Raw genomic sequence first — 24,094 nt, 5'->3', positions numbered from 1 at the left:
TTCCTGGACCCTTAGATCGGCTGACCAGAATTTATTAACTATACCTTCCATCAAAAAATTCTACTACCGTGTTTCCCCGATGATAAGGCAGGGCCATCAAATAAGACAGCCCCCCCTTTTTAGAAAAAATTGTAAAATAAGGCACCCCCCCCCCCCCCGCAAATAAGCCACCCACCGATACCTGCGCTTACCCGAATCGGGTGGTACGGTGGGTGACTCCGTGTGGTCCCTCCGTCTACCGAGGGGGTCGGCAACCTGCGGCTCTTTTCCACCTTTGCCGTGGCTCCGGTAGTGTGTCACGCAGGCATGCAACTTACAAGTCCGGCGTCGCAGCGGGAAATAGCCATGCTGAGCAGTGAGCTCAGCACGTACACAGATGAAAGCCTTGCTTGCTGATTGGTCCGGCGGCCGTGCCGCCGGACCAATCAGCAAGCAAGGCTTTCATCTGTGTAGTGCTGAGCTCACTGCTCAGCATGGCTATTTCCCGCCGCGACGCCAGACTTGTAAGATGCACGCCTGAAAAAGAAATCATCCTGGCCGGGATCGGTGTCATGCTCCGGAGATCTACAGCCTTCCTATCTCCCTCTCCCTTCTTCCGGCCACATTCCCTGCTCCGCGGCTCTCTTCGGCAACTCAGCAGCAGCGATCGACACAAGCTTCTGACGTCGGGGCCTACCCTCTGCGAGTCCCACTTGTTTCAACTTCCTTTTTCCACAAAGGCGGGACTCGTAGAGGGAAGGCCTCAATGTCGGTAGCTTGTCTTGATCACCGCTGCTGACAAGTTGCTGAAGAGAGCCGCGGAGCAGGGGGGTGTTGCCAGGTGCAGGTAGAAGGGAGAGGGCCAGATGCAGGACTCGTGGGTGAGGGAGCAGAAGAGAGAGAGAAAGAGAGAGGGGAGGGAAACAAAAGGAAATATTTCATACTGGGCTGGGCCGGATTGGAGGGAGGGTGGAAAGATTCTAGCTACAGGGTGCAGTAACAAAGGAAAAGGGGGGGAAAGCTGAAAATGGAGATAGTGACACAAAGAAGAGAAAGGGTAAGCAGGACCTACTGAATAAGGATAGAGATACAGAGGGGACATGAAAGGGTAAATAAGGCATCCCCCCGAAAATAAGCCCTAGAGCATATTTTGGCCTTCCAAAAAAAATAAGACAGTGTCTTACCATCGGGGAAACACGGTATACTAGAAATACTAATTTTTCTCCAACTTTATGGAATGCCATGCCACCTCAACTCTGCTTCGAAAACTCCCTCGACAAATTCAAGACTAAACTAAAAACGTTCTTATTCCAAGATGCATACCACAGCATCTAAATATTTCCTTTCCAATAGCATAGCAGTATATTACATGAACCGCTTTTAAGAAGCAATCCCCATACCTGGTGTTCTATTCCCCCCTTCCATTTATTTGTTTTTAATGATGTAATTATTAACTTCCCCCCTTTCCCCTCAAACTCATGTTTGTATTTATAATTTGTCTAATTAATGTTCACATGTCCACCTCCTACTCCCCTACAAAAAAAAATTTATTTTAACCTTTTTTAGCTTTGTAAACTGGCCAGATGCACGTCTATGGTCGGTATATTAAAATTTAATTAAACTTGAAACTTGTAAGCATGATGTAAAAAAGCAACTGAAGAACATACATGTCCAAGCAAACCATTTATGCAGAAAGCATTCACAGGAAGATATTTCAAAGTCTCTCTGCACTCTCAGAAGCACAGCATGATCCACATTCTCACTGGCACTGATGTAAATGATTTGCTCCTCATAAGTTACAATGACAGAGCAGAAAAAGCAGGCAAAGTCTACGTACCAAATAAATTTTTATCAAAAAAATGCACACTAAAATGCACACTAAAAACAAGAAGCTAAGAAATATGAAAAAATAGAAGGTAGCAATAAATCTGACTGAAAATTTGCAATTCTTCACATCTTTTATGCTTTTTAGCTTAAAATAAGTCAAAATTCAGGAGCTCTGTTTATTCTGAAGCTTCTGGCCCCTGCCCCAGGCCTACTTACAAATCCAGGGAAGTCATATTCAATCCCTTTAGCAGCAATTCTCTTCCGTATTCTCCTCTCCTTCTCCAGCAGTCTCTTGTTCATCTTTTTCTGTTCCTCTGGGCTCCGTTTCTTGTTGTACCGTTGCACTGCTGGATACTTTGGCTTCTTAAATGTAGTTTCACTGCCTTTAAAGAGTTGTTCATGCACTTTTTCCGGTGGCACAAACTGACCTATGATGCCCAAAAACAAGAAGTTAAGTGTCAGAATAAATGTCTGTAAAAAAATAAAAAGTGACAGTCGCTGAACACAAAGTTAGCAACCAAAGGCAACCATAAAAACTGATCCAGCCAACTGCTAAAGAATGCTGAAAATCATATATATTGTTTATCTAAAAGACTTTTATGAAGATATGACACATGGTGTTAAAGTTGCTATATAGATCCCTATACCAGAAGAACCTTGAATCTAGAAGAGGGGAAAAGAGAGAATAAAGTTCAAACTGCAACTGAAGTGCATTATACTGGACAAATGTGTAATGAAGATATTACCAAGTTACACTGTAAACTTTAAAATTAAAGAAGGGGTCCTAATCAGCCATCTGCTAGGACTGGCCTAGTAGTTAGCGCTACAGTCTCAGCACCCCAAGTTTGTGGGTTCAAACCCCGCACTGCTCCTTGTGACCCTGGGCAAGTCACTCAATCCTCCATTGCCCCAGGTACGTTAGATAGATTGTGAGCCCACTGGGACAGATAGGGACAAATGACTGAGTACCTGAATATAAACTGCTTAGACAATTAATAGACAGTATATAAAAAATTTAAAATAAATAAATTACTAGAGCCTCATGGCCACCAATGCCGAAGGGAGCTCTCTGCTGCTTTCACTTCAGTGAGCTAAGGTCACCCTAATTTTGCCAGAAATGTGGACTGGTGGCTTGCTCATCAGAAGAAACTCTTGTGGACAGTGGTGTAGAGGAGCAGCCTAGTGGATTGCCCAGTGGGCTGAGAACCTGAGGAACTGGGTTCAATTCCCACTCCTTGAGATCCTAGGCAAGTCACTTAATTCTCTGTTGCTCCATATACAAAACTTATGATTTTGAACCCACTATGGACAGATAAAGTACCTGCACATTATTAAAATGTAAACTGCTTTAGTTGTACCACAGAAAGACCCCCCTTCTGCTTATAAAACAGATTTTTTTTTATAAAGGAATTTGATTCCCAGAACTTTTTCTTGTTATGCACATGCAATCACCATCAAAACATTTTACTGCCAAAGATTCCAACAATACACATTAGCAGAGTACTATCATCTCATATAAAAGGAGGCATATCACAATATTGTCACAAACATACAGTCAGGACAAGAGATGTAAAATCCCAGGGGGGGGGGGGGCTCAGGTGCCGCAGGGCTCGGTGCTTGGACCCATACTTTTCAACATCTTTATAAACAATCTGGACATAGGTACGATGTTATTCAGAGTAGTGAAGACGCAGGGGGACTGCGAAGATCTACAACGTGACATAACCAGACTCGAGGAATGGGCATCGACATGGCAGATGAGATTCAACGTGGATAAATGTAAAGTAATGCATGTCAGTAAGAAAAATCTCAGGCAAGAGTACAAGATGTCTGGAGCGGTACTTGGAGAGACCTCCCAGGAAAGGGACTTGCGAGTTCTGATTGACAAGTCGATGAAGCCGTCCACACAATGTGCGGCGGTGGCGAAAAGGACGAACAGAATGATTTTTTTTTTTTTTTAATTTTTATTTATTAAATTTCCAATTTTTACAACAATTGAATCACAAGTAATATAATTAATTACTATATATCATTGTATCTATCATTAATACAATTTAATTTATAAACAGTATATATTATAAATTATATATAATCAAAAGTTATAAGTCCCTCCCCATTTTTACAATTAATAATTCCAAAAATTATGCATAACCCACCCCATTCCTATATAAGTATTGCAAATGTGCTAAGAAGTCTAATCATTAGAATAATTAGTCAATGGTTGCCAAATTTTCTTGAAATTATGAAGATTCCCATTTTGTAATGCTAATACTTTTTCCATTTTGTAGATATGACAGACAGAGTTCCACCAGAACGTATAATTTAATTTGGTATAATCTTTCCAATTTTGAGTGATTTGTTGCATGGCGACTCCTGTCAATATTAATAGCAGCTTGTTATTATTTGCTGAAATCGGACTCTGAGTTCTCATTGCAGTGCCAAATAGTATGGTGTCATATGAGAGTCCTACGTGATTTTCTAGTAATTTGTTAATTTGGGGCCAAATCAGATTCCAAAAGGCATTTACACAGGGACAAAAAAAAATTAAGTGATCTAACGTCCCTATTTCTATTTTACAATACCAGCATCTATTGGATCTAGTATTATCTATCTTTTGCAGGCGCGTAGGGGTCCATAACACTCTATGTAATAAAAACATCCATGTTTGACTCATAGATGCTGACTTTGTAGATCTTAATCTCCAGGACCAAAATCATGGCCATTGAGATGCAGAAATTGTCTGTCCAATCTCAATACTCCAAATATCCCTAAGACCAGTTTTCTTTTTTTTATTTAAAAATCCATATATCAACTTGTACCATTTTGCGGCTTGGTGACCCAAGAAATCCGCCTGGGAACATAAAACCTGCAGACTATATTGAGTATTAAGATTTTTCCATTCAGGGAACCAGAATGATTAAGAAGGGGATCACGAACAGGTCGGAGAAGGTTATCATGCCGCTGTACCGGGCCATGGTGTGCCCTCACCTAGAGTACTGCGTCCAGCACTGGTCGCCGTACATGAAGAAGGACACGGTAATACTCAAAAGGGTCCAGAGAAGAGTGACTAAGATGGTTAAGGAGTTGGAGGAGCTGCCTTACAGTGACAGATTAAAGAAACTGGGCCTCTTCTCCCTCGAACAGAGGAGATTGAGAGGGGACATGATCGAAACATTCAAGATACTGAAGGAGATAGACTTAGTAGATAAGGACAGGTTGTTCACCCTCTCCAAGCTAGGGAGAACGAGAGGGCACTCTTTAAAGTTGAAAGAGAATAGATTCCGTACAAACGTAAGAAAGTTCTTCTTCACCCAGAGAGTGGTGGAAAACTGGAATGCTCTCCCGGAGGCTATCATAGGGGAAAACACCCTCCAGGGATTCAAGACAAAGTTATACAAGTTCCTACTGAACAAGGACGTACGCTGGTAAGGCTAGTCTCAGTTAGGGCACTGGTCTTTGACCAAAAGGGCCGCCACATTAGCAGATTGCTGGGCGCGATGGACCACTGGTCTGACCCAGCAGCGGCATCTCTTATGTTCCTGATTGCCATGCCTGCCCCCCAAAAAAGATACATTTTACATTGTTTTCAATGTTTTCCTTTCTAACCTTGGAAAGCAATAAACAAGCATATTCTAAATTCTTTTATTTTTGTTCCTGAGCCTGGTAGCAAGGCTTTATAAAACAGTATTATAATGGACCACGTCTGAGTAAATAAGAAAAGCAGAACAGCACTCGGGAATAATTTACCCAACAATTTTACAGTTAGGATAAGTTAACAGTACAATTGCTACTGTTCAGGAAATATGGAGAATTACATCTCACCTGAATTTTCTTTTGTCAGCAGTACTATTCTGAACAAACAGATGTTATTCCTTCCTTCCAGCAGGGGGAAGTAAAGAAGAGACTGAATTCTACCAATTACATTATCAGTATATGATGTAGTACCCCTGGAACAGGGATCTCAAAGTCCCTCCTTGAGGGCCGCAATCCAGTCGGGTTTACAGGATTTCCCCAATGAATATGCATTGAAAGCAGTGCATGCACTAGATCTCATGCATATTCATTGGGGAAATCCTGAAAACCTGACTGGATTGCGGCCCTCAAGGAGGGACTTTGAGACCCCTGGCCTGGAAGATTGCTGTATACATCTGCCTAAGCAGCAGCCCCATCAACCACTGCAGCAAACAAGCAAGCAAACACCACAGAGCAGCACCGTTAACTTGCATACACTAGGGAAACGCCATGTCTGGCTGCCAACAAAATGTTTCTTGTATTCTCTCTTTTCAGCAGGTAGGTGTGCTTTTTGGCACCCCTGAGTCTCTGGCCTAACTCCCTACTTTGCAGGCTGCATGGTTGAGGCTAAGGGTTGCTCTTAGGCTTACAGATTTGTTTTATGTTGGCACCAAACATCACATCCACCACCTGCTGAAGGCAGAGAAAAAGTGGTATCTTCCAGAGGGCACCACAGCATATACCAGAGATGTCACTGGAAGAATTCAGTCTTTACTCTACTTCCACCTGCTGATAAGAAGGGATAATAGGCTCAGTGGCAACGCTCTATTTAATTTAATTTAAAAAGTTTTGCCTTTTTTCTTCGGCCACCTCACTGGGACCAGCAGCAGAGGGAAGAAGTGTGGGAGTGCACTCTGCCCCTTCCCCCCGACGTTCTACCGCTGAGCCAGTTGAAAAGGTCCAGCACCCAATGGCGCACAACCATTCGGCGCACCATCGAAGGCGCATGTCAAAGGCGCCTTAGTGAAGCGACCAAGAAACAACCATCTCAATTCCACCTAAACAGCCCTCACAAAAACACACTCCAACATTAGCCACCTACAACACCACAAAACAACCGCTTCATCACCAGAAACAACTCTCAACAAGCCAAGTAAGGAAAAGAACTTCCCAACCACTTCCCTCAACTACAATAACCACCACTCTCTGCACCACAATGAAAACTACACCACAAAAATATCAAGCTATCCTACTGATTATCCTTCTCCTAACCGACCGAAAGGCATCAGCAAACAACATCTCCCCAATAACAACTATATCTAACTCCAGGGGAATCACACAACATACCAGATGGCTATCGATAGATAAAATCTCAAACTATCAGACCTACCAACCCACCACACAAACTACAGGAAAAAGACAGACTAACCCATACAAGACCAAAACACAACCGCACCAAAGATCACTCATCTACTCAAAAATAACTCAAATCACACAAACAGACTACACCACACTCATTTGTGCATATGTGAACATCAGAGCCATAGGCCCCAAGACAGAACACATTTATAAGGAACTGGATAGAAGAAGAAAACATAGATTGCCTTTTCCTCACAGAAACTTGGCTTACTTCAGATTCAGACCCCAGAATAACGGAAGTGTGCCCAAAGGGATACAAAATAATAGTGGTCTGCAGAGAAAACAAAATTGGAGGAGGAATCGCCATCATAGCCAAAACCACATTAGACCTAAAAACACAAGAAGCACAGTTACTTACCGTAACAGGTGTTATCCAGGGACAGCAGGCAGATATTCTTAACACATGGGTGACGTCACCGACGGAGCCCCGGTACGGACCTTTTTAACTAGAAGTTTCTAGTTGGCCGCACCGCGCGTGCGCGAGTGCCTTCCCGCCCGACGGAGGAGTGCGTGGTCCCCAGTTAGGATAAGCCAGCTAAGAAGCCAACCCGGGGAGGTGGGTGGGACGTAAGAATATCTGCCTGCTGTCCCTGGATAACACCTGTTACGGTAAGTAACTGTGCTTTATCCCAGGACAAGCAGGCAGCATATTCTTAACACATGGGTGACCTCCAAGCTAACAAAGAGGGAGGTGGGATGGTTGGCCATTAGGAAAATAAATTTTGTAACACAGATTGGCCGAAGTGTCCATCCCGTCTGGAGAACGCATCCAGACAGTAGTGAGTAGTGAACGTGTGAAATGAGGACCAAGTGGCCGCCTTGCAGATTTCCTCGATGGGCGTGGAACGGAGGAAAGCTACAGAAGCAGCCATAGCTCGGACTCTGTGGGCCGTGACAGTTCCTTCCAGTGAGAGACCGGCCCGAGCATAGCAGAATGCAATACAGGCAGCAAGCCAATTTGAAAGTGTCCGTTTGGAGACAGGACGACCCAAACGGTTGGGATCGAAAGACAAAAATAGCTGAGGGGATGTTCGGTGAGCTCTGGTACGATCAAGATAGTAAGCAAGGGCACGCTTACAATCCAGCGTGTGCAACGCCTGTTCCCCAGGATGCGAGTGAGGCTTAGGGAAGAAGACGGGCAGCACAATGGACTGGTTGAGGTGAAAAGCTGAGACCACCTTGGGAAGGAATTTAGGGTGGGTACGCAGAACAACCTTGTCATGGTGAAAAACAGTGAAAGGTGGGTCGGCAACCAGTGCATGCAGCTCGCTAACCCTCCTGGCAGAGGTGATGGCAATTAGGAAAAGCACCTTCCAGGTAAGAAGCCTGAGCGAAGTTGTGGCAAGAGGCTCAAACGGAGGTTTCATGAGAGCTGAGAGAACCACATTCAGGTCCCAGACGACAGGAGGAGGCTTGAGAGGCGGTTTGATATTGAAGAGCCCTCTCATGAACCTGGAAACCAGAGGATGAGCCGTGAGGGGTTTTCCGAGAATAGGCTCATGAAACGCAGTGATGGCACTGAGGTGGACTCTGATGGAGGTAGTTTTGAGGCCAGCATTGGACAGTGAGAGCAAATATTCCAAGACAGTTTCCACCGCTAAGGAGGTGGGTTCCTGATGATGCCGGAGACACCACGAGGAGAATCTGGTCCACTTCTGATGGTAACATTGGAGAGTGGCCGGTTTCCTGGAGGCGTCCAAAATGAGGCGGACCGGTTGAGATAGATTCTCTGGAGAGGTCAGCCCGAGAGAAACCAAGCTGTCAGGTGGAGTGAAGACAGATTGGGATGCAGTAGAGACTGATGCTGCTGTGTAAGTAGAGTAGGAAACACAGGAAGAGGAATGGGCTCCCTGGAGCTGAGTTGGAGCAGGAGGGAGAACCAGTGTTGACGAGGCCACCGAGGGGCGATGAGAATCATGGTGGCGTTGTCCTTGCGGAGTTTGGACAAGATCCGCAACATCAGAGGAAGTGGAGGGAAGGCATAGAGGAACCGATCCCTCCAGTCGAGCAGGAATGCATCCGGAGCCAGACGGTGAGGAGAGAAGAGTCTGGAACAGAATTGGGGCAGCTGATGGTTGTGAGGTGCCGCAAAGAGGTCCACCTGCGGAGTGCCCCATCGAGCAAAGATGGAGAGCAGAGTCGGAGGGTCCAACGTCCACTCGTGAGGTTGAAGGATGCGGCTGAGATTGTCGGCCAGAGAGTTCTGTTCGCCCTGGATATAGACCGCCCTGAGAAAGAGATTGCGGTCCGTGGCCCAGGTCCAGATGCGCAGAGCCTCCAAACAAAGGGGGCGAGATCCGGTGCCGCCTTGCTTGTTTATGTAGTACATGGCGACTTGATTGTCTGTGCACAGGAGGAGGACTTGAGGGCAGAGAAGATGTTGGAAAGCCTTGAGGGCGTAGAACATGGCTCTGAGTTCCAGGAAATTTATGTGATGACGACGCTCCTGTGGGGTCCAAAGTCCCTGGGTGCGTAGATCTCCTAGGTGAGCTCCCCACGCGTAGGGGGACGCATCGGTGGTGATGATCATAGAGTGGGGGGGCAGATGAAAAAGTAGACCCCTGGAAAGATTTGAGGAGTTCAACCACCATTGGAGAGATTGCTGAAGAGATGATGTCACAGAGATGGGATGAGAAAGAGGATCTGTAGTCTGTGACCATTGGTTGGCGAGAGTCCACTGAGGCGTACGAAGGTGGAGACGTGCCAGAGGGAGGACATGCACCGTTGAGGCCATGTGACCCAGGAGGACCATCATCTGTCGGGCAGGAATGGAGGGATGCATGAGTACCTGACGGCAGAGATGGAGCAGGGTCTGCTGGCGATCGGAGGGGAGAAAAGCCCTCATGAGTGTGGTGTCCAGAACTGCTCCAATGAACTGAAGTCGCTGGGTGGGAAGCAGATACGACTTGGGGTAGTTGATCTCGAACCCCAGGAGGTGGAGGAGAGAGATGGTGTGATGAGTAGCCTGTAGCACACGTTGAGACGAAGGTGCTTTCACCAACCAATCGTCCAAGTATGGGAACACCTGGAGGTTGTGAGACCTGAGGAAGGCCGCTACCACTATGAGGCACTTGGTGAAGACCCTGGGTGAGGAAGCGAGGCCGAACGGTAGCACCTTGTACTGATAGTGGTGGTGCAGCACCCGGAACCGCAGGTAGCGGCGAGAATTCTGATTGATGGAGATGTGAGTGTAGGCCTCTTTGAGGTCCAGGGAACATAGCCAGTCGTGTTGAGAAAGAAGAGGGTAGAGCGTGGCAAGGGAGAGCATTCTGAACTTCTCCTTGACCAGACACTTGTTGAGGTCCCTGAGATCGAGAATGGGACGGAGGTCTCCCGTCTTTTTGGGTACCAGGAAGTAGCGGGAGTAGAATCCCTGACCCCTTTGATCTGGAGGTACTTCTTCGATGGCATTGAGAAGGAGGAGGGATTGAACCTCCCTCAGGAGGAGGGGGGTTTGAGATGAGTGTGAAGCAGACTCTACGGGAAGGTTGTCCGGTGGAAGAGTCTGGAAGTTGAGAGAGTAGCCGTGGCGGATGATGTTGAGGACCCACTGGTCCGACGTGATGACTTCCCAACGGCTGGAGAAAATGGTGAGACGACCCCCGATAGGCTGTGGAAGAGGCAGCGAGGGTTGATGACTGGCTATGCCCTGGAGAGAAGAGTCAAAAGGGCTGAGATTGTTTAGCAGGCTGAGGAGGCTTAGAGGGTTGAGTGGCCTGAGATCGAGCCTGGGCATGGTGCTGCTGTTGACGGGGTCGCCGAGATTGTTGGGGAGGCGGATTGAGTGGCCTGGCTGAGAACCTCCGCTGGTAAGATGACTGAGGCCGATAGGGTCGGGCAGGCGGAGCCTTCTTTTTCGGCTTGATCAGGGTGTCCCACCTGGTCTCATGGGCCAAGAGTTTCTGGGTGGTGGAATCCAGGGACTCTCCAAAGAGTTCATCCCCGAGACAGGGGGCGTTGGCCAAACGATCCTGGTGGTTGATGTCCAGGTCGGAGACTCTGAGCCAGGCTAAGCGACGCATGGCTACGGCCATGGCAGAGGCCCGAGAGGTGAGCTCGAAGGAGTCGTATATTGAGCGGACCATATATTTGCGCATTTGGAGAAGACCAGAGATGTGTTGTTGGAATAGCGGGACCTTGCACTCAGGAAGGTACTTCTGGAGGGCAGACAGTTGTTGGACCAAGTGTTTCAGATAGAAAGAAAAATGGAAGGAATAGTTGTTTGCCCTGTTGGCAAGCATGGCATTCTGGTAAAGCCTCTTGCCAAACTTGTCCATGGTCTTACCTTCTCTGCCAGGAGGGGTAGAGGCATAGACACTGGAGCCCTGAGTCTTTTTTAAAGTGGATTCCACCAGAAGGGACTCATGGGGCAATTGAGATTTGTCGAATCCAGGAATAGGGATGACACGGTAAAGGTTGTCCAGTTTACGGGGGGCTCCCGGTACCGTGAGGGGATTTTCCAAGTTTTTGTAGAACGTTTCCCATAGGATGTCATGCACGGGAAGCTTGAGGAACTCCTTAGGAGGTTGCTCAAAGTCTAAAGCCTCTAGAAAGGCTTGAGACTTTTTTGAGTCAGATTCTAGGGGAAGGGACAGGGCAGCAGACATTTCTCTCAGAAATTTAGAAAATGAGGACTGCTCTGGTTTAGAGGTGGCATCGGGTGCCGATGGTTCCTCATCAGATGAGGAGGGATCCTCCTCGGTACCGAGAGGAGTGTCCTCCCATAAGTCAGGGTCCCTGACCTCTGGTGCATGTCGAGACACCGGGGTGGAGGGCGCGGTATGGCGAGTCTTGGACAAAGACTTTCCAGAGCGCACCGAAACGGTACCAGGGGAGGACGACCGGCGTCTATCTCGGTCCCGAGAAGAATGCCGTACCGCCTGGTGCCGAGGAGGATCCAATGTGGCCTGAGAATGAACCACCGGATCGCCATGAAGTTGTTGGGCCGAAAGGATCGGCATGGAGGTGTTCACCGGTACCGAAGGGGTGGACACCGGGGGCTCGGTACGGGGCTCGGGCCGGTCTGGTACCGGAAGGAGCGGTGCCAGGATAGTGGGCAACAGTTGTTCAAGTTGTTTCTTCAACTGTTCCTGGAGTTGAGCCTTTAAGATGGCCGAAATACGGTCATCTAGGGGTGGCATCGGAACCGCTTTCTTTTTCTTCGGTTCCTTAGATGCCGCTCCACGCCCCGGCGATGAGGAGGCCGATGACGAGGCACTCACCGAGATCGGGGCGGAGCGTTTGCGGGACCGGTGCGATGCCGGTAGGGACGGTGTCGCCACCGTAGCTGGAGGGCGCTCGAGGGAAGAGGAAGGCTTCTTAGCCGGCTTACCTGGCGCCAACGGCGCCGATGTGGGGTCGGTCGGTGTCGAGGTCGACGGTGCCGATTTTTGAGGTACCGCCGTTGAAGGTGAAGAGTCCATCGCCGACTCGGTGCCGAAGAGAAGAGTTTGTTGAATTCTTCGGTTTTTAAGAGTTCTCTTTTGAAGAGTGGCACAGCGGGTGCAGGAGTCCGCCCGATGCTCCGGACCCAGACACTGCAAACACCAATTGTGTGGGTCAGTTATGGAGATCGGGCGTGCACACCGCTGGCACTTCTTAAAACCGACCTGCGGGGGCATGAAGGGGAAGATAGCCTCCGCAAAATCGAAGCCCGAGGCCTGTATACTGGCAACAGGCCCCGCCGGGGCAAAAACGAAAGAAAAAAGGCGAAAAAAGCAAAGTTTGTTTTTTTTTTTTTTTTGCAAATCAAAGAAAAATAAACCCGAAGGTAAAGAGAGAAAAAATAAGGAAAAAAAGCGCGAGCGGGAAGGCAAAAAAGTGGTTTCAACGGCCGTTGAAAAAACACACGCGTCTTCTTCGCTCCGCGGAAACGAAGAAACTGGGGACCACGCACTCCTCCGTCGGGCGGGAAGGCACTCGCGCACGCGCGGTGCGGCCAACTAGAAACTTCTAGTTAAAAAGGTCCGTACCGGGGCTCCGTCGGTGACGTCACCCATGTGTTAAGAATATGCTGCCTGCTTGTCCTGGGATAACAAAACTACCACTCCTTATATGGACCTACTAGCCTGTCAACTCTCAAGCACTAACATGCATGCTCTGCTACATAACTCCAGGAAACTGGAACACAGCAAAGCCAAAATTCAAAGATTTAATTTACCGAAACTCACTAACGACAACTTACAACTTACCGTATTTTCGCGGATATAACGCGCGCGTTATACGTGATTTTACGTACCGCGCATACCCCTCGCGCGTTATATGCCTGAGCGCGGTATACAAAAGTTTTTAAACATAGTTCCCACCCCGCCCGACGCCCGATTCACCCCCCCAGCAGGACCGCTCGCACCCCCACCCCGAACGACCGCTCGCACGCGCTCCCACCCGCACCCGCATCCACGATCGGAGCAAGAGGGAGCCCAAGCCCTCTTGCCCGGCCGACTCCCCGACGTCCGATACATCCCCCCCCCCCCCCGGCAGGACCACTCGCACCCTCACCCCGAAGGACCGCCGACTCCCCAACAATATCGGGCCAGGAGGGAGCCCAAACCCTCCTGGCCACGGCGACCCCCTAACCCCACCCCGCACTACATTACGGGCAGGAGGGATCCCAGGCCCTCCTGCCCTCGACGCAAACCCCCCTCCCCCCCAGCCGACCCGCGACCCCCCTGGCCGACCCCCACGACCCCCCCACCCCCCTTCCCCGTACCTTTGGAAGTTGGCCGGACAGACGGGAGCCAAACCCGCCTGTCCGGCAGGCAGCCAACGAAGGAATGAGGCCGGATTGGCCCATCCGTCCTAAAGCTCCGCCTACTGGTGGGGCCTAAGGCGCGTGGGCCAATCAGAATAGGCCCTGGAGCCTTAGGTCCCACCTGGGGGCGCGGCCTGAGGCACATGGGCCAAACCCGACCATGTGTCTCAGGCCGCGCCCCCAGGTGGGACCTAAGGCTCCAGGGCCTATTCTGATTGGCCCACGCGCCTTAGGCCCCACCAGTAGGCGGAGCTTTAGGACGGATGGGCCAATCCGGCCTCATTCCTTCGTTGGCTGCCTGCCGGACAGGCGGGTTTGGCTCCCGTCTGTCCGGCCAACTTCCAAAGGTACGGGGAAGGGGGGTGGGGGGGTCGTGGGGGTCGGCCAGGGGGGTCGCGGGTCGGCTGGGGGGGAGGGGGGTTTGCGTCGAGGGCAGGAGGGCCTGGGATCCCTCCTGCCCGTAATGTAGTGCGGGGTGGGGTTAGGGGGTCGCCGTGGCCAGGAGGGTTTGGGCTCCCTTCTGGCCCAACTACACAAAGGTACGGGGAAGGCGGGTGGGGGTGTCGTGGGGGTCGGCCAGGGGGGTCGCGGGTCGGCTGGGGGACGGGCGGAGGTTCTTGGGGGGGGCGGTCGTTGGGGGGAGGGGGTTTGCGTCGAGGGCAGGAGGGCCTGGGATCCCTCCTGCCCGTAATGTAGTGCGGGGTGGGGTTAGGGGGTCGCCGTGGCCAGGAGGGTTTGGGCTCCCTCCTGGCCCGATATTGTTGGGGAGTCGGCGGTCCTTCGGGGTGAGGGTGCGAGTGGTCCTGCCGGGGGGGGGGATGTATCGGACGTCGGGGGGGGGCATCAGGCTTTCAGGATGGGGACAGACCTTCAAGGGGGGACAGGACTTCAAGGGAGGACAGTGCACGGAAGTCAGGGGGGGTGAACGGAGAGTCGGGACAGCGCACGGAAAGTCAGGGCGGGCGAAAGGAGAGTCGGGCAGCATGCGCATTATATGCCTGAGCGCGGTATAGAAAAGTTTTTGTACATATCATCGTGATTTCTGCGCGCTATACCCCTGTGCGCGTTTTACAATGGTGCGCGTTATATCCGCGAAAATACGGTAATTCTAGGAGACCTCAATCTCCACCTTGAAAACCAATCCCACAAACAAGTCAAAAACTTTCTAGCATACCTCGAGGCCCTAACATACAAGATACTAGACCCTCAAACCACATAAGAAAAAGGACACCTACTCGACATTGCAGCCTACATGTCTCAACAGTCCAATCAACCAGAAATCCGCATATCAAATGGTCACTGGCACCGATCCCTATGGTCTGACCATTATTCATACTCCTTCAAAATCAACTGGACCAAAAACAAAAGCAAACCAATCACACAAAAAATAACTTACAACACACGTCCACACATCAACCCCACCAAATTCTGGACAAAAACAGACACCATAATCAAAGACTACAACCCCTAAGACTTCATCTCTCAATGGAGCCTCCTAAGTACAGCAACCCTAGATGAGATAGCCCCAGAACAATCCAAAACCAAAATCCATAGAAAATCAAACAAATGGTTCGACAATGAAATTCTCTAACTCAAAAGACAATGCAGACAACTAGAAAGAAAATGGAGAAAAAGTAGCCAAGACTCCACAAGAGCAACATGGAGAACACTACACCAAAAATACAAACAAAAGCTGAAAGAAAAAAGAAAGACATACCACACAAAGCAAGTAACATAGAAACATAGAAAATGACGGCAGAAAAGGGCTATAGCCCATCAAGTCTGCCCACTCTATTAACCCTCCCTAACTACCCTCCTAGAGATCACACTCAGGTGGCGATACCTTTACACTGCCCTCGTAGAGATCCGATGTGGGCATCCCACTTATTCTTGAAATCAGGCACGCTGTTGGCCATGATCACCTGCACTGGGAGCTTGTTCCAATGGTCAACCACTCTCTCTGTGAAGAAATACTTCCAGGTGTCGCCATTAAATTTCCCGCCCCTGAGTTTCAGCGGATGCCCTCTTGTGGCCGAGGTTCCTTTAAGAAAGAAAATATCATCTTCCACCTCTACACGACCAGTGATATACTTAAATGTCTCGATCATGTCTCCCCTCTCCCTGTGTTCTTCGAGAGAGTATAGCCGCAATCTGTCCAGCCTTTCCTCGTACGTGAGATCCTTGAGCCCCAAGACCATCCTGGTGGCCATTCTCTGAACCGACTCAACTCTCAGCACATCCTTAAGGTAGTGTGGCCTCCAGAATTGTACACAGTACTCCAGATGAGGTCTCACCGTGGCTCTGTACAACGGCATAATGACTTCAGGCTTCCGGCTAACGAAGCTTCTACGGATACAACCCAGCATTTGTCTGGCCTTAGATGAAGCTTTCTCCACTTGATTGGCTGTTTTCATGTCTTCACTGATCACCCCTAAATCTTGTTCTGCCACAGTCCTAGCCAAGGTCTCCCCATTTAGTGTGTACGTTCTGCATGGGTTATTGTGTGCCATATCTGACCAATAACAACTCCCCCCCCCCCCCGTATTAGCCACATTCTTCAAAAATAAGATCGAAAATATCAGAGCCACATTTAATGGAACACCTACTCACCTAGAAGAAACCTCAACTTCCCCCACAGAAAAAGAATCGAAAGCAGCAGACAGAATCTGGTACCACTTCTCACCTATACAATGGTCAGACTTAAACAAACTATATAACAAATACAGTCATGCAGCCTGTGAACATAACCAATGCCCACCATACCTATTGAAAACCTCCAGTACGCTATTCCACACTTTGCTCCTACAATGGATACAAACCATACTCACAGATGGCCAGTTCCCACAAAACCTCAGTGAAATCATCATAACTCCAATCCTAAAAGACCCCAAAGGAGCAACGGACCTACCATCCAACTACAGACCCATAGCCTCAATACCACTTTATGTCAAACTAATGGAAGGCCTAGTAGATAAAGCCCTAAATGAATACCTAGAAAACCACAACATACTCCACCCCACACAGTCTGGCTTCAGATCCAACTACAGCACTAAGACCCTACTAGGAACACTCATGGACATCGCGAGACAACACCTCTGCACAGGCTAGAAAATGATGATCATTACATTACATTACATTAGAGATTTCTATTCCGCCATTACCTTGCAGTTCAAGGCGGATTACAAAAGAATTAAGGTTGCTCTGTTACAAGAAGAGAACAGTGGTCTGTTACAAGAAGAGAACAGTGGTCTGTTACAAGAAGAGATCAGTGGTCATGACTGGTGAAGATCATACAACTAGACCTCTCCGCAGCCTTTGATCTAGTAGACCACGACATCCTCTTACAAACTCTAGACTCAATAGGAATTACAGGAAAAGTTCTAACATGGTTTAAAGGATTCCTACAATCCAGAACTTATAGCTCTCAAAACAAACAAAGAAAAATCAGAACCATGGTCCAACCCATGTGGAGTGCCACATCTCCCACACTCTTCAACCTATACATTGCCTCCCTAAGCTTCTACCTAGACAAACTAGGTATTACCTCCTACGGCTACGCAGATGATATCACCATACTCCTCCCCTTCGACCAACTTGAACCCTCCATGATAAGCACAATACAAGGAACACTTGAAACGGTATCAACATGGATGAAAGAACACAAACTAAAACTTAACCCGGACAAAACAAACTTCATCCTCCTTGAAAACAACAAAACCCCAACCTTGACTAACCTAGAATTAAACTCGATCTCATACCCCAATCAACCCACACTAAAACTCCTCAGAGTGCTGATAGACAGAGTACCATGCAACCACAAATCAACAAAATAATAAAACCATCCTTCGCCACTATGAGAAACCTAAGACAAGTTAGAAAATTCTTCGACAGAAAACAATTCCAACTCGTAGTTCAATCACTAATCCTAGGCCTAATAGATTACTGCAACATGATGCTGCACTATATCTTCCCGGTTCATAGACAAAACCGCAGAAGACAAAGGCGCGCGCTGACAACTGAGCGCAAAACGGAGGCGCACGCCAAAGAAAATGACAGTTTTTAGGGGCTCCGACGGGGGGTTTTGTTGGGGAGTCCCCCCACTTTACTTAATACAGATCGCGGCGGCGTGTGGGTGGTTTGGGGGGTTGTAACCCCCCTCATTATACTGTAAACTTAACTTTTTCCCTGTTTTTAGGGAAAAAGTGAAGTTTTCAGTAAAATGTGGGGGGTTACAACCCCCCAAACCCCCCCCCCAACACCCCCACAACGCGGCGCGATCTGTATAAAGCCCCCAAAAACAGTTATTTTCTTCGGGGCGCGCCTCCGCACTGCGCTCAGTTGTTGGCGCGCGCCTTTGTCTTCCGCGGTTTTGACCTGACACCTATCTTCCCTGTCCAGCAACAATGATAAAACAACTTCAAACAATACAAAATACAGCCCTAAGACTTATCTATTCGTTGAGAAAATATGACCACATCACAGAGGCATACCACGACTCACACTGGCTCCCAATACAAGCCAGAGTCCACTTCAAATTCCATTGCCTACTATTCAAAGCTATAAACGGAAACAGCCCTACCTATTGGGACAATCGACTAACTCATTCCACCTCAAACAGACATAAAAGAACCCACACAATATTCGCACACCCACCAACCAAAAATGTAAAACGAAGAAAAATGTATGACAACCTACTGGCCACCAGAGCAACAAAACTGGTGCGACAACTCACCAACCTGCTGACTTCAACCACAGACTACAAAACCTTCAAAAAATAAACAAAAACCCTACTCTTCAAAAAATACATAAAACCAATATAACACAACCAATAATGTTCTAAATACAGCCTACACTACCAACTACCCCTTAGCAATTTAGATAATGTTCAATCTATTCCTAAATACTTCTTCATATCTCTTCAATATGTACTTCTTAAGATCATAGCAATTCTTATGTAATCTGCCTTGAACCGCAAGGTAAAGGCGGAATAGAAATCACTAATGTAATGTAATGATGCCTGTTTGTGCAGAACAGTGGAGCCGACGCTAAAAAACTACTATTTAAATCTTCATAGACATGAATATACAGTATGTTCTCTCTTTGGTACTCACATTTAAGAAGTCTTTCATTGAAAAGATAGTTATTCATTGTATCTGCAACAATCTTCGCAACTTCATCACACTCAAACTCCACAAATGCGTATCCTTTACTGTTTCCTGTCTGTACACACAAAAGTACACATAAAATATTAAAACAGCCAACGCCAAAAAACATATACTGCACTTAAAATAGTCAGACCACACAGTATGAAGGTGATATTTCAAAATAGTAACTCAGCAGAAAATAAACAAAAAAGGATTCAGAAGCAGGGACTTTTGAACACTCTTTTACTGTTTAATATTTAAAAAGCCATGCCATCTCTGCTCTTAACATAAGGGACTCTGGATCATTTCATATAGTAAACCAGTTAGTATTATCCAAAGACAGTACTCAATTCCAAATTTGGTATAAAACATATGAAAAAGAAAAAAAAAAACCACAGTAAGATGTGGGAGAAAGCAGTACGAGTGAACAAATACTGTATATTAGATAGGAGTGCAAACCTAGTCTACCAAAACATACAGATAAAAGAATCAACAAAGGGCTTTTTACAGAATATACAAGCTAATGAATGTTTAAAAAATCCTAAAACAGTAATCCTAAGCTTTCAAGATCCTTTACTTTTTTACTTCTTGAAAGTCGAAGTCTTGAAACACTTCCAAATTGACTGAAGTAACTCCTAAGTTGTGGTTCGTAAAGTCCTTTAGGTATGTGTCCCAAGTATATCACGCCAGGAGTCAGCTGCTCAGCCTGTAAATAAAATCATATCACTTTAACTCCATGGGTTCGTATAGCTTCATAAAACTTTTACACACTTTCACTAACTCAAAATTATCTTACTGCATACTACAACACACTAATCCACTAATTAGTAGACTTAAAACAAACCAGAGAAAATATTTCTCCACACAACATGTAATTAAACTCTGAAATTTGTTGCTGGAGAATGTGCTGAAATCAGTTAGCTTAGCAGGGTTTAAAAAAAGGTTTGGATAATTTCCTAAAAGAGAAGACCACAGGTCATTATTGGGGAATTTCTAGGATAAGCTGCATAAAATCTGTTTTACTACTTGGGATCTGGGTTGGCCACTGTTGGAAACAGGATACTGGGCTTTGATGGACCTTCGATCTGTCCCAGTATGGCAATTCTTATAGAATAAGGACATAAGAATTTTAGACAACACTTACAGAATGTGGTGCCTAAAATTCAGCACACAAATGTGTGCCCAGTTATAGAATAATATCAGTTATGTGTGTAATATAATTGGCTAATTGCTGCTAAATTGGCACTTGAAAATAAGTACCAAAAATTGGCATTAATTAGGAATTGTGCAGGTGCTTCTATTGTAAACCTGTGATTCTTAACCTTTTATGAGTCATGGACTCCATTAAGGACCTCTTTCCCCAGAAATAGTCACATAAACACAACTTTGCATTCAATGAATATAATGTTAGTCAAACCTCGGTTTGCGAGTGTTTTGCAAGATGAGCAAAACATTCTTGCGAAACTTGTTTCGCAAACCGAGTGTTGACTCGATTTGCGAGCACCCCCCCCCCCCCCGAGAACCAGCATTACACCCCCCCCACTCGAACCGCCCCGCCCCCGTGTGAACTAGCACCCCCCTCCCAAACAACTTGAAACTTCCCCCCCCCCCCGTCTGGCATCGGCACGCAGCCTACAGGACGTGCCGGTGCCGCTTGAAGAAGTTCCTGCCTCTTGCTGGGCCTTGAACATCTGTGCATGCTCAAGGCCTTCTAATTCTCCCTCTCGCTGAGAATCTCGGAGATCTCTGAGAATCTCGGCGAGAGGGAGAATTAGAAGGCCTTGAGTATGAGTAGATGCCTGCTCAAGGCCCGGCAGAGGCAGGAAGTTTTTCATGCAGCACCGGCATGTCCTGTGGGCTGCATGCCGGTGCCAGACAGGGGGTAAGTTTCAAGTTGTTCAGGCGGGGGTGCCGGTTCGCGTGGGGGGGAGCAGCGCCGTTGGCCTCGGAGGGAGGGTAGTTGGGGGAGTGGGAACGTATCAAGCGAGTTTCCATTATTGCCTTTGGGGAAACTCGCTTTGATATACGAGTATTTTGGTTTACGAGCATGCTTCTGGAATGAATTATGCTTGTAAACCAAGGTTCCACTGTATTTATTTATCAAGATTTGATTGGCTCATACATATATGGCATACACAAAGTATTATTAAACTTTAAAGTAAACAATCTAAAAAAACCACTCCTTTTTTAGGCAAAAGTAATGGCCACTCATGATAATTATGAAATACAGTTCTCTTGTGCAAATTAAAACAGATCTATTCTTTCGTTATCTGTGAGAAAAATCAACAGTACTGGGCTGTATAGTGAATATAAATGTTAATTTTTATCTGACCCCCCCTGAAACCCATCTTTAATGTGAATTGTGCCTACTTTATGGCACCTAATGCCTACAGTGGCGTTAAGCACTGTAAAGCACCTAAGTAGATGCGATTCTGGTGTCATTTTTTTAGGCACCTTTGAAAATCATTTTAAAACGTCTTTTAAATTGCATTTTTCACTTAACTTACAACTGCAAAGAGGAAGTGGCCATGGAAGAGTTATAGGTGGGTCAGGACCATTCCCAGAAACTAAACGAACCTGATTGAATTTTTTGATTGGGTGACCAGAGAGCTGGATCGAGGACATATGCTAGATGTAATTTATTTGGATTTCAGCAAAGCCTTTGATACAGTTCCTCATAGGAGGCTGTTGAACAAACTTGAAGGGCTGAAGTTAGGACCCAAAGTGGTGAACTGGGTCAGAAACTGGCTGTCGGACAGACTCCAGAGGGTGGTGGTTAATGGAAGTCGCTCGAAGGAAGGAAAGGTGACTAGTGGAGTCCCTCAGGGTTCGGTGCTGGGGCCAATCCTGTTCAATATGTATGTAAGTGACATTGCTGAAGGGTTAGAAGGAAAAGTGTGCCTTTTTGCAGATGATACCAAGATTTGTAACAGAGTAGACACCGAAGAGGGAGTGGAAAATATGAAAAAGGATCTGCAAAAGTTAGAGGAATGGTCTAATGCCTGGCAACTAAAATTCAATGCAAAGAAATGCAGAGTAATGCATTTGGGGATTAATAATAGGAAGGAACTGTATATGCTGGGAGGAGAGAAGCTGATATGCACGGACGGGGAGAGGGACCTTGGGGTGATAGTGTCCGAAGATCTAAAGGCGAAAAAACAGTGTGACAAGGCAGTGGCTGCTGCCAGAAGGATTCTGGGCTGTATAAAGAGAGGCGTAGTCAGTAGAAGAAAGAAGGTGTTGATGCCCCTGTACAGGTCATTGGTGAGGCCCCACTTGGAGTATTGTGTTCAGTTTTGGAGACCGTATCTGGCGAAAGACGTAAGAAGACTTGAGGCGGTCCAGAGGAGGGCGACGAAAATGATAGGAGGCTTGCACCAGAAGACATATGAGGAGAGACTGGAAGCCCTGAATATGTATACCCTAGAGGAAAGGAGAGACAGGGGAGATATGATTCAGACGTTCAAATACTTAAAGGGTATTAACGTAGAACAAAATCTTTTCCAGAGAAAGGAAAATGGTAAAACCAGAGGACATAATTTGAGGTTGAGGGGTGGTAGATTCAGTGGCAATGTTAGGAAATTCTACTTTACGGAGAGGGTGGTGGATGCCTGGAATGCGCTCCCGAGAGAGGTGGTGGAGAGTAAAACTGTGACTGAGTTCAAAGAAGCGTGGGATGAACACAGAAGATTTAGAATCAGAAAATAATATTAAAGATTGAACTAGGCCAGTTACTGGGCAGACTTGTACGGTCTGTGTCTGTGTATGGCCGTTTGGAGGAGGATGGGCAGGGGAGGGCTTCAATGGCTGGGAGGGTGTAGATGGGCTGGAGTAAGTCTTAACAGAGATTTCGGCAGTTGGAACCCAAGCACAGTACCGGGTAAAGCTTTGGATTCTCGCCCAGAAATAGCTAAGAAGAAAAAAAAAAAAAAAAAAAAATTTTTAAATTGAATCAGGTTGGGCAGACTGGATGGACCATTCGGGTCTTTATCTGCCGTCATCTACTATGTTACTATGTTACTATGTTAAACACAATGCTAAAGCATGGCATCGGGGGAGGGGGTGGATGCAGAAAGCTTTGCAAAACTACTGCAAACAAACAAAAAAGGATGTTATTATATTCAATAAGCAAACAAATGACTGTTAAATGTCAGCTTTCCTATCAGTGCCTGAACAGGCACTGACAAAGAGGGTAGATATTATTTTTTAACCCATTCCCTCCCAATCCAACCATAACCTATGTGTTCACAAAGCTCATATACAATATTCTTTATTATTGATCTAAATATTTAATAAAAATTATAAAATCCCACCCCCAACCCTTCCTTCTTATTGCATTTATAATGGAAAAATGGTATTTATTCATTACAATGTCTGACCAAGAAGCCTTGCCCTTCCACCTGAAACAGCAGAGCCAGTAATCTTTCTCCAGGGCCTCACTTTCCTTTGCCTAAAGTGTGAAAGCAGGGGTGCAGACTCAGTGCCCAAGGGGCTGCCGGATAACAGGAGGCGACATTTGTTTTCGTACGTTCTGGGTGGAGCCCAGCTTTATAACATGTTTCTCGGCTTCACACACCAACTCTGTCTACCTTTGGCTGCCGCTTCATGCGCTGCACTCGTCTGCGGAAATCCTGCTGGAGACGGGGATCCAAGGAGAGGAGATCCCCGGGAGCTGAGGACGACTCCGCCATCGTGGAGGGGAAGCACGTTTCAGCGCAAACGGAAGCGGAAGCGAGAGAGTCGTAGGTTAGGGCCAGCAGGTATCCGCGCCCCCTATGCGTAAGGAGATGCAATTACAACAATGCCTAACCCAAAGATCTGCTTGCATGTCTGTTAAAGTCTTGCAGGCATGCCCGGCACAAGTCCACCAATTCACTTCCACGTGTCACTGGCATTCCTGTCTCCAAAAAAAATAATAATAATAATAATTTCAACTATTCAACTTGTCTCTCAAATGGTTTAAAGAAATGCTAACTTATTTTTGAAAGTGTGCTTCTTTTTGCAGAGCCAGAATTAAATCTCCCTTACTTACTCTCACCCTCAATTAGCATCTCGTCTCCCCTTTCCAAACCTTCCTTCATCCCCACTGTGTCCAGCATCTCCTGTCGTCTCATCTCCTCCTCGGTCTCCCCACCCCATCTTTATCTTCACCTCCCTCTCATCCAGTGTTGCCAGATACTTTTTTTTTATAATCCCACCCAATTGCCTTGAAAAGGCAGTCCAACAGCCCAATGTATTTTCC

At 47.1% G+C, this 24,094-nt stretch overlaps 1 protein-coding gene across 1 annotated transcript in view; it reads right to left on the bottom strand.

The window, feature by feature from the left end:
- Positions 1–23,641, bottom strand: part of NIFK (nucleolar protein interacting with the FHA domain of MKI67) — a 35,674-nt gene extending 12,033 nt beyond the window's left edge. Inside the window, exons 1-4 of the mRNA XM_033946529.1 lie at positions 23,442–23,641; positions 19,430–19,558; positions 18,820–18,928; positions 2,023–2,234 (exon numbers count right to left, since the gene is read on the bottom strand). Of these exons, the coding sequence (XP_033802420.1) occupies positions 2,023–2,234; positions 18,820–18,928; positions 19,430–19,558; positions 23,442–23,543 (552 nt within the window). The 5' untranslated portion in view covers positions 23,544–23,641. The remainder of the gene's footprint in view (positions 1–2,022; positions 2,235–18,819; positions 18,929–19,429; positions 19,559–23,441) is intronic.
- Between the last annotated feature and the right edge of the window lie 453 nt (positions 23,642–24,094).

The sequence above is a fragment of the Geotrypetes seraphini genome, chromosome 5 (assembly GCF_902459505.1).
Source record: "Geotrypetes seraphini chromosome 5, aGeoSer1.1, whole genome shotgun sequence".
In the NCBI taxonomy this organism is placed as follows: Eukaryota; Metazoa; Chordata; class Amphibia; order Gymnophiona; family Dermophiidae; genus Geotrypetes; species Geotrypetes seraphini.
The sequence above is the reverse complement of the archived record's forward strand: the minus strand, read 5'-3'. Positions and strand labels throughout refer to the sequence as shown.